This window comes from Lolium rigidum, chromosome 6 (genome assembly GCF_022539505.1).
Source record: "Lolium rigidum isolate FL_2022 chromosome 6, APGP_CSIRO_Lrig_0.1, whole genome shotgun sequence".
NCBI classification, from domain to species: domain Eukaryota; kingdom Viridiplantae; phylum Streptophyta; class Magnoliopsida; order Poales; family Poaceae; genus Lolium; species Lolium rigidum.
Window position 1 is genome coordinate 281,216,371 of NC_061513.1, and position 11,401 is coordinate 281,227,771.

Below are 11,401 nucleotides of genomic sequence, written 5' to 3' on the forward strand. Positions count from 1 at the left end.
GTGTCGCAGCGTGAAGCGTTCGAATCTTCTCAATCACCCTTTGGATCTCCTCCTGGTCCGTCCGTCTAGCCATGGGTTTCCACACCTAAAGATACATAGACAGTTTATACATGCTATCAGCCGGTTGTGTTAGGAAAATCCCCTCAATTGTGAACTTATTCCGCATATTCCACAAAGTCCAACAAAGGGTTGCACAGCAAGTCCCTAGGACACGCTTCTGTTTTGTAGTCTGACCATGTAAGAGCCTACAAACATCAGCGAAGTAAGAGGGGTTCCAGGAGCAGGATAACGGTTCCCTAACTGCGCTCCACCTGAACCTAGCCAGCTCACACTCGAAGAAAATATGGTTCATGTCTTCAATCTCCTTTCTACAATACTAATAGAGTCGCCTCTTTGCTCCCGGGTCGAGCTAAGGTTCTCACCTGGGGCGATGCCGCTTGGAGGAGGCTAAGGCGAGGTGCCATCGTCAGTAATGTAGGTTTTTCGTTTGGTGTTGACTCGTTCTCTCGGACAGTCGTGGAGGCGAGGGGGGATATGAGCGTAGCTCGGTTGATGCCAGTCTTGGTGCATGGAGGGGTATTATAGCTGCTAATGTTTATTGGAGCTCAGCAGGTGACTCACGATGTCAGTTGCCATTTTTCCACCGTCTCTCATGGGTGTGTGTCGGCCCTCCTCAGCCACTCGATGTAGGCTGGTTTTCCTCCAAGCGAAAGGCCGATGCGGAGGATCTTCGTCCCCTCTCTCTTGGCGCGATGCACCGGTTATGCTACAAATGGTTCGTCCCCAGTAGCATGCGCTTGGACTCAATTGCTTTTCCCACAACTTGTTCAAGGTCCTTTATGTAAGATTCTAGGTTCTCGTTGTTACTTACTTTTCATTAGGGACGTCAATGTACAATGCATTCCACTGAGTGGAATATAATGCAGTTCTAGGTCCTTCAGAACCTCCCTTGTTGAATTTTATTTTGCAAGTGTGGTCTCTGAAATTTCTAAAAAGACGGCAAACTTAAGCAAAATTTACCCCAAACCCAGGTGGGCAGGCCCATCCAGCCCACTCTCTCTTCAGCGCTTCCTCCATGTTGGCTGGTCAGTTCCCTTTCGCCTCTTGTAAAGTAAAGCCCTGCCGCCGTCGCGCTCGTCTCCTCTCCCGCTCGGCCGCTCCCATCGGCGTGAGATCAACACGGAGGGCGGGCTACTTGGAGACCTCACCGGCAAGGGAGCTCCAGTCTTCTCCCCGCTCTCCTCGGAGGAAAGGGTCACCGGAGGCGGCGACCTCATCTGCGATTTCGCCGCTATCAGGAGAGAGCGACCTCGGGACCGGCAACGGCGACTAGTTCTTGCAGTGGATGAACCCGGAGGCGACCAGATAGTTCAGGTATGCTGCATACCTCTCGATTCGGGACCTTCGCCCATCGTCCGAGTGTCAATGCCCAGCTTATTTACTGCTTCACCGTCAGATAACTCCCGCATGGGCACCGCTCGAAGTGACCCAGTTAACAATAATAAGGCAAAATATTTCAATTTTCTTGGTCGCAAAACAAGAAAATATGACAGATGTAAAATAACGGTGCTCCGCCTCTCGTTTGTCTGCAAATGTGTGATTGTTCTGTTGCTTGTTCTGTCTAAATCATGCCTGTTATACCAGTATCACTTCCAGTTCCATAACTTGAACCAGCATATATTGTGGAACAGGAGAGCAGAGCGGTGAGGTTGACTTGATCAATAGGTTTGTGTCTTGTGATACTAGCAGTACACACCAAGGAAGCTAGTGCTGGAACCTCTGAGTTTTGTTGGCGATGGAAGGTAAAGCACAACTAGAGGGAGCGAGCAACGGCAAGAGGCTGACTGTCACCATGGAGGTGGACACCCTTGACTGCCCCATCTGCTTTGAGCCCCTCAAGCCTCCGATATTCCAGGTAAATGCACTATGTCTATAAGCATATCGACCTGTCTTTGTACTCAAGAGTTTATTTCATTTATGATAAAGCTCACTGTAAGAGGTTTGATGAATATATCATTGGATCGATGTACTGCTACTTGTCAAGAAAGTGTTTCCTGTGAACCCATGATATCTGTAGTAGCTGAAATTATGAAGGCGCGCGAACCTTTTCTATTCCAGTGTTCTGTGGGACATTTCCTATCATTTGTCTAATTGTGTAGTTTATCAAAAACAATAGACTAATACGTATAGTTATCTTTGCAAGGACACAGTTAATCTCTTCTCCTCGAGTGTTCCGTATCATTTCTGTATTTGTGTAGTTTATCAAACACAAAAGATTTCTGTTAGAAGTTATATTTACAAGGACACAATCAATACTTTCTCTTCCAGTGTTATTTGGGGCATTTCATATCATTTTGTGGCCTTCTGTAGTTTTTTCTGAAACAAAATATTGCTGTTAGAAGTTGTCTTCACGAGGACCCAGCTAATCCTTTCTCTTCAACAGTGTTCTGTGGGGCATTTCCTATGCTCGTCATGCCGTAGCAAGTACCTGGACAACAAGTGCCACATATGCTCTGCCAAAACTACCTTCAGTCGCTGCTTTGGGATGGAACATGTTGTTCAGTCAGTCAAGGTTCCTTGCTCCAACGCCATGTACGGATGCACCAAGTACGTCACATACTACCAGAGAGTAGAACATGAGAAGGCGTGTGATCCTTGGGTGTGCGCTGCTTGGGGGTGCTTCTGCCCAGTGTCCTCCTGTACCTTCCTTGGGCCAACGGATGCGCTTGAGGACCATTTAACCACTGATCATGGGATTCCATCTACAACCCTCCCAGATTCTGACACGGTCTCTCTCCGGTTACAGCTGGGCTTACATGTTCTGCAACGCAACAGGACCGACTATTTTTTCCTGCTCAAGTTGTCATTGGTGGCTGCTGGACATGCTATCTCAATCATCTGCGTCCAACCTAGCACTACGGAACCCAAGTTCACATGTAATATGAACTACGACTGCTCCGCGACTGGTTTTTGTGAAAGTTCAAGTTGGCATATCAGAAGCTCTTCATTGTCCGATGGATTCCCAGAGGGCTTTGACTTAATTCTGCCCAAGGGAAAGATCCCTGATGATCGAAACGGTATCTTACTCAGAATCACCATCCATCAAGCTTTAAGTGTCAGCAGAGCCAGTCTCCAAATAAAGGGCCCGACTCCTGCTCCTCAAGGAAAGGTTATAGCATTTTCTCTTCAGCGTAAACTGCGTATTCACTGTTCTGATTCATAATATATCTTTGTATTCTAGAGGTTTAGCGTGGTGCTGTTATCATGCCTGGGTTTCAGTGTTCTGTTTCCAGGATGTATGTTCAGAGTCTACGATCTTAAGTATGGTAGTTGTTTCAACAATGCATGTTTCGGTGTTCAGAACTCATGTTGCGACATGTGAGGCAGCCCATGACCTGCTATAAATTAAGTTTAAGTTTATTACATTTCTTTGCTTTTGTTACGTGACTAAGTAGTATGAACCAGTAACTTGTAGTCATCTTGTTTTACACGTCTTGCACGATAACCTTAATGGCTTCACTTTCATTTCCGTGTACATACATGAGACCCGAAGGTTGTAGGTGAAATGTTTACATGAATCGTAAGAATGTTTTATGTAGTTCTATATGCAAAGAAACAAGCTGTACATATCAGTGATGACGCTGGGCATCATAACTAGCCTTTTAACAACTTGGCCATTGCATCTACTGTTTTAAGTTAGAATCAGGTGAAATGGTTACTTGTATCTCTGCAGGTATACTTGAGCATAGATTAGACTTTTGGCAGATAAGATGTCATCTGTTATTGAATAAATATCGTAAACACTATTTGTCCATTAAGTGTATAAATACAGAGGAAGAGTAATCGAATGATTCCTTGTGTGCAAGCTCATGTTACTCCAGTAGTTTCTAACGGATTTTCAAACTAAAATTCAGTTCAAAGATCCTGTGCTCATCTGCTCTCTCTTTTTTTTTACGTGGATCATCATCTGCTCTGTTGAATGGCCTTCTCGCGCCAAGCTACTGAATAGAAGATGGACCTGCTTTGTCTCCTGAGTATATGATTCGATCCCCCGAAGAATCACCTGAGTATATGGAGATGTGATGGAAACTCAGCATCCAGCGGAAACCTGAGAGGGCGAGGGTCAGCACAAGCAATCAGGCACATAAACTGGACAAAGTTGCTGATCAGGCCACACTATTATCCAAGAGAAGGAACCTGAATTTAGTGTCCGAAGTGGAAATATTAGAAACGTAAAACTAACATACATTCGAAATTTTAGTGCCTTCTTGTGCTTCCCACAATGCAGCAGCCCCTTAACTAAGTTCCTACAAACCATGAAACCAGAATGTCATCTGGAGCAGAACAATGTTTAATCGATGCTCGTAGTGCTTTCTTGTGCTCCCGGTGGACCTCTTGGCAGCATTAACCGCAACAATTTAGGCATGTCGTCCTTGGAACTATGTGCCGCTGGGATGCAGCTACATCGCTCGATCACCGACGCTGGGATGCAGCTACATCGCTCGATCACAGACACTTATTGTGGATCGGAGGGACTAGAAAAAACATTTTCTGGATCTAAAGTCTAAACAATCATGTACTTGAATCATGTAGACATATTAATTGTGCTAGTAGGGTATATCCTGTGGCGTAGTCGCGTAGATGAACACTCAGAAACAGAACACGATTGTCAACAAATGGGAGGAAGAAGCGAATCTACTCTACCGATAAGCAGCCATTCTCGCAATTGCAGTTCCCACACCCCGTGCGGTTTCAAAACATTGACAGAGTAGGAAAAGGAAAATAGAGGTTCGCTTTGGAAATCCAGCGACGTCGTACGTGTATGTATCTCCGTAGAATTATTGCGCGTTTCGTCTCATACGACCGAGTTAAAAGCCCACACACCTGCATATGCCATTCCTACTCCGCCTGCATCGCACGAACCGTTGCCACAGCCACCTCCGCCTGCATCTGCAAGCTCACCGGCGATGGCACGGGGATCGAAGAAGTAGAAAAAGGACACGAAGAGGAGCCTGGTGTCCGAGCTCTTAGATGACCTCCTCGTCGAGATCATCTCGCGTGTGTCCTAGAAGTACAGTCCCGCTGCTGCAAGTGTATCTGCACGCGGTGGTGCCCTCTCGTGTCGACCGCAAGAAGTTTCCAAGGTTGACCCTCGCTAGCTTCTTCTACAAAAAAGGCCGGGGAGCTGGTGCCCTCTCATGAATATCACCCTCGCATCCCTACTCCGCATCCCTACTCGAATGCCAGAGACTTGATATTGATTTGTTGGACTCCTACAATGGCCTCCTCCTTGTCCGACGCGAACCCGTCACCGAGACATGGGTGGCCATGCCTACTGGATTGTCCGACGAGGTGCTAGGCGCTCGACTTGGGTTCGATCCGATCCCGCTGTCTCTTCTCACTTCCATGCATTTGAGTTGGTGCAAGCCTATACGTGGGAACCGGAAAAGGTGAGGCGCACCAAATGGGTGGGCATCTATTCTTCGGAAACTTGAGTTTGGACACAACAAAGCGCTTGGGACCAGCCCATCATGTTTTACAACAGTTCAAGGAGTGCTGTATTTGTTCTCCTATGATGGTTTTGTTATATCCTTTGTCGGCGCAGAGGAAAATTGCACGGTCACTTGTCGTCCTTCGTCACATGATGATGCTATTGGTTCTGATAATTATCTATCAAGGAAACAATTTTATTTGGCACATAACGATCAGTCCTGGCTTTTGAAGCTAATAGTCGTGGAAATTGGACCTTGAAGCACAATGTTACCCACTTCCAAATGTTGGGGAAAAGGTATTCATCAGCTGTGTGGAAGTATCATGTCATCATCCACCCTGAACACGATGTGGTATTTATACTATATACAAGATTGATCACAAGTAGTCACGTGGTGAAACTAATGTCATACAAAATGGATTCTAGGGAGCTGCATTTTACTCCCTCCCCAAAATAGGATGCATACAGTTTTTAGTTAAAGTCAAACCTTTTCAAATTTGACTAACTTTGTAGAAAAAACATAAACATCTACAATACCACATGCACACAATAAATAGTATATATTTCATGATGGTTCTACCAAGAGGGTTCAGATTATAAATGTTGACAATTTTTCTATACAGATGGTCAAAGTTTTTCTTTTTTACTTTGACTCAAAACTATATGCATCATATTTTGGGAAGAAGGGAGTCGGGAGATACCTGATTTTCAATTGGGTTGCACGACTTCTTATCTTAAATACTCCCTCTTGCCCAGTTTATGTTGCGCATAATTTTTCGTGCAAGTCAAAGTGTGCAAACTTTGACCCAGGATATAGATAATAATAATACAAAGATCTACCACAACAACTGCATATAATATGAAAATATATTTCATAACAATTCTAAAAATATATTTCACAACAGATGATTAAATTTTACGAAGTTCGACGTTGACCAAACCTTATATGCAACATATTTTGAGCAGGAGGGAGTATGTTCCTTCCTTTGAAGAATCATTAGAAGATGGGAACTAGAGCCTAGTGCAGTTTCACAATTGTGTATCTTTTATTTTAAACAAAATATTTGTCTATATTGGATTATTGGATAGCCATCACTAGTAGAACACGTCTAGGCTTACATACAATTTTTTTACCACATTATCCTATCATATTTCTGTAAACTCTAACCAGTGCTTTAATTGACACTTCCATTATGTTTCTCTTCAGACTAGAGTAAGCAGTGGCAGAAAATTTCTTAAATGGTTCTTTTTTCCTACAAACTTTTGTGTTACCACACTCTTTTTTTTTTTTTTTGTAAATCCATTTTGTGGCTTCCCTATTGTGTTTGATGTGCTGATCATTCAGACAACCTGAACTATGAAACTGGCATTTTGTGGCTTCCCTATTGTGCTTGATGTGCTGATCATTCGGACAACCTGTACAAGGACAACCTGAACCATGATTAGTAGACCAATGAAAGTAACGATGTGGAATCGCAATTAATGGATAATATTATGATACTATATTATAGCGGATGAAACAAGAAAATTTAATAAAAAAAGATCGCATTCAAAAGTTTGTATTGCATGCGGCTCGGGACAAAAATGGATAGTGAATTAGTGAATCAACGGAATCGAGTTGTTCTAAGGATTCGGCAGTCTAGAAAATGAGTCGAAGTTACTAGAATAATGGAGTAAGTTAATTTCATGTACATGATAGCTAGCAAGAGGTGCAGGTAGGATGTACCTCAACGTGCTTTTCTTCTAATCGTGGTTTTCGACTGCTGGATACACTACGTATTTGTACAGCCCAGAAGTTATACACCGGTTTGTTTAGGATGTTGATAACAAGATAATTTTCTTCCTTCGTAGCTGGGATGCTTTGAGGTGTGCTCCGCGACTCTTGATTACCCATGATCTTCGTCTCAGTGGGATGCCGGCTGCAACAACATGCGATGTATTTTATTTATAATGTTTGGGGGTGGAGGGAGACACGATAAAGCGTGGAGGGAGACACGGAAGCGCAAGATCGCGCGCCTGAGAGCTATGCATTAGCCGCTAGAAAAGAGCCCTTTCCTAGTTAGAAGAGTAAAAATGAAATACGTTGGAAAATTATTTTGTTCTTTAAATTTGGCAAAACAAAAGATGAAAGGAAAATTCTAACAGAAGGTGCCGCTCGGGCAATCTCGGGCGCGTTTGGTAGGCTGCATCGATTTTCTGGCTCACTGCGCTAGTGAGATGTGCTTACCTGCGCGCTGCGAACGGGCCATGAGCCACGCGTCATTTGGTAGCCTGTGTTGCATTGTTAGACACTCAGATGCTATTTCGTTTGGTTGCTCTTTATTAGTCTGCAAATCTGAGCAGATACAACTTACAGGTGTTTGGTTGCTCTATATTAGTGTGTATAATATTGTTTGATATCTACTAATCCTCTACTTACCAGCTAATAAATCATATTTAGCCAAACTCATCATCAACCCCACAGCCCCAACAAAGATGAGGCCAGCACGGGACGAGGCCGGTGAGCGCCAAGACCTGCAACTAGCGTGCGCGGGCAAGCGGGGCGTTACAAAGCACGGCGCGGCGAGGGCGGAGGCGTCGTGGCATGGCGCATGCGTGTGCGGGCGTGGGGGCGCCGCGGAGCGGCTAGTGCGCGGCCTGGCGAGGACGCCGCGGCCGGCGCGAGGATGGCCTAGCGCGGGCGCGGGCGCGGGCGCCGCGGCCGGCGCGAGCGCAGCCTCGGCATGCGGCGGGCGGCCAGGGGTCGGGCGCGCGCCGGCGCGGGCGGAGGCGGGGGCGCGCGTGTGGCCAGGGCCGGCGCGCGGAGGCGGGTGCGCCGCGGGCAGCCAGGGCCGGCACGCGGCCGACGCGAACGCAGGCGGGGACGGGGGCGGGCGGTGATGACCCACAAGTATAGGGGCTGTATCGCAGTATCTTCGATAAGTAAGAATGTCGATCCCAACGAGGAGCAGAAGGTGTTGACAAGCAGTTTCGATGAAGGATTCACTGTAAATGCTCACAGACAAGTATTCGGGGGTTTTGATGTAACGGATGAATAAAGTACGAGTAAGTAAAGTGCGAGAGTAATAATTGCAGACGAGTGGCCCAATCCCTTTTAGCACAAAGGACAAGCCGGGTTGTTTACTTATAATGACCAAACGTTCTCGAGGACACACGGGATTTTAGTCTAGTGCTTTCGCTACATACGGCTAATTAATCTTCATTGTTTTGATAAGTGTTGGGTGGGTGAACCTATGCTAATGTACCGCCCTTCCTAGGACTAATACATACTTGTGATTATACCCCTTGCAAGCATCCGCAACTACAAGAAAGTAATTAAGATAAATCTAACCACAACCTTAAACTCTGAGATCCTGCGATCCCTCCTGCATCGATATACCAACGGGGGCTCAGGTTTCTGTCACTCCGGCAACCCCGCAATTGGCAAACGAGTACAAGATGTATTCCCCTAGGCCCATAAAGGTGAAGTGTCGTGTAGTCGACGTTCACACGACACCACTAGAAGAATAACACCACAACTTAAATATCATAACATTGAATATTACTCAACCATACTTCACTACTAACATTTAGACTTCACCCATGTCCTCAAGAACTAAACGAACTACTCACGAGACATCATATGGAACATGATCAGAGGTGATATGATAATGAATAACAATCTGAACATAAACCTTGGTTCAACGGTTTCAGTCAATAGCATCAATAACAAGTAGAAATCAACACCGGGAGAGTTTCCCCTATCAAACAATCAAGATCAAACCCAAATTGCTACAGCGGTGACGAGGTGCAGCGGTGGAGACGGCGGTGATGATGATGAAGATGATGGTGATGGTGATGGAGATGATGTCCAGCTCGATGACGGTGACGATGGCGTCGATTTCCCCTCCGGGAGGGAATTTCCCCGGCGGATTCCTACCCGCCGGAGAGCTCTTTTCTCTCTGGTGTTCTCCGCCCCGCAGAGGCGGCTGTGGCTCCGTTCGACGTACCCCTCTGGCTTAGGTTTTCGGGACGAAGGCATACGCGAAGAAAAGGAGGCGAGAGGGGCTGTGGGCCCCTCTCTCACGGGCGGCGCGGCCGGGCAGGGCCCGCGCCGGCTCCGTAAGGGGGCCCATGGCGGCCCTCCTCAGCTCCCCCTTCCGGCTCCCTTCGTCATCCGGAAAAATAGGAATTTTCGTATAATTTCCTTCAACTCGTTGATCTTCCGAAATATTGCATTCCGACGGTGCTTTTTCTAGCGTAATCTCGGCTCCGGTGTGCGATCCCCAAATAATCATGAAACATGCAAAATAGATGAAATAACATAAGTATCATCTCCAAATATGAAATATATCAATGAATAACAGCAAATTATGATATAAAATAGTGATGCAAATTGGACGTATCAACTCCCCCAAGCTTAGACTTCGCTTGTCCCCAAGCGAAACCGAACTCGGTAAACAGGACCACATGTTTATGGAGTGAAGAGTCGATAAATAAAATACGGACAAGAAGCATCATATTCATTCACACAAGACATTCTAGTAAACAACTTCCTCATATAATTCAACTTGAAACAAGTATAAGGTAATCACAAATAAAGGTGCATAAGAAATCATAGTTGGTGATGGCAAACTTCGTTCTTGGTCAGAGAACAGTTAACAGATTATACTCATCTATTGAGCAGCGCTCTTATGTTAAAGCTTATGGTAAACTTGCATACTCAATCATAATGATCTTTGATAACTTGCAAAGCTATATTCATTCAGATAAAACTTGTACTAAACAAGGAAGAGTAAAGACATGATGAAGCAAATCACAATATAATGGTTTGATCACAACAACTCCAATGCTTGCTTGAGATGGATGGAAATAGGTTTACTGACTCAACATAAAGTAAAAGACATGCCCTTCGCAGAGGGAAGCAGGGATTAAATCATGTGCTAGAGCTTTTTCAGTTTTGAAATCATATAAAGAGAATAAAAGTAAAGTTTTGAGAGGTGTTTGTTGTTGTCAACGACTGGTAGCGGGTACTCTAACCCCCTTGCCAAACAGACCTCCAAAGAGCGGCTCCCATGAAGGACGTCATCTCTACCAGCAAGGTAGATCATCCCTCTTCTCTTTTGTTTACACATGTACTTTAGTTTATTTAAGGATGACACTCCCCCAACCTTTGCTTACACAAGCCATGGCTAACCGAATCCTCGGGTGCCTTCCAACAATCTCATACCATGGAGGAGTGTCTATTGCAAAATTAAGTTGCTTACTCGATGAATCGAGGCAAAACATGTGAAGAGAATTATTAATGAGAGTTGATTAATTGGGGCTGGGAACCCCGTTGCCGCTCTTTTCGCAAAATTATAGGATAAGTGGATGAAGCCACTAGTCCATTAGTGGAAGCTGCCTAACAAGATCTGAAAGATAAAACACCACATACTTCCTCATGAGCTATAAAACATTGACACAAATAAGAAGTAATAAATTTTGAATTGTTTAAAGGTAGCACATGAAGTATTTACTTGGAATGGCGTAAAAATACCATGCAAGTAGGTAGATATGGTGGACACAAATGGCATAGGTTTGGGTTCAGGTTTGGATGTGCGAGAAGCATTCCCTCTCGACACGTGTCTTTGGCTAGCAAGGCTAATTAGCAAGCATAAGAGTTGAGGGAAACAAACAAATATACATGTGATAGACATAATCATGCATCTTTCTTGCAAGCACAAACAATTTTAACTTCAGAATAATAAACTATGAGCTAACAAGAAAGGAAGACAATGAAACAACTATATGTATTTCTCTTTTCTACTTAAACCTCAAGGTGTTGTTACTATTGACCAATGCTAAGTTTGCCAAAACCAAATAGATTTACTCAATGCTCCCAAAGTGGTACCAATACTAAAATCAAGATCAATCATATACTAGAAATTG

General features: G+C 44.8%; 1 protein-coding gene across 1 annotated transcript; it reads left to right on the top strand.

Annotated features, from left to right (window-relative positions):
* The first annotated feature begins 1,694 nt into the window (after positions 1 to 1,694).
* On the top strand, positions 1,695 to 3,508 carry LOC124667450 (E3 ubiquitin-protein ligase SINA-like 7). Its single transcript, XM_047204728.1, has 2 exons — positions 1,695 to 1,915; positions 2,444 to 3,508. Exons 1-2 carry the CDS (start codon positions 1,796 to 1,798, stop codon positions 3,221 to 3,223), a joined length of 900 nt encoding a protein of 299 aa, XP_047060684.1. The 5' UTR covers positions 1,695 to 1,795; the 3' UTR covers positions 3,224 to 3,508.
* Positions 3,509 to 11,401: the final 7,893 nt, after the last annotated feature.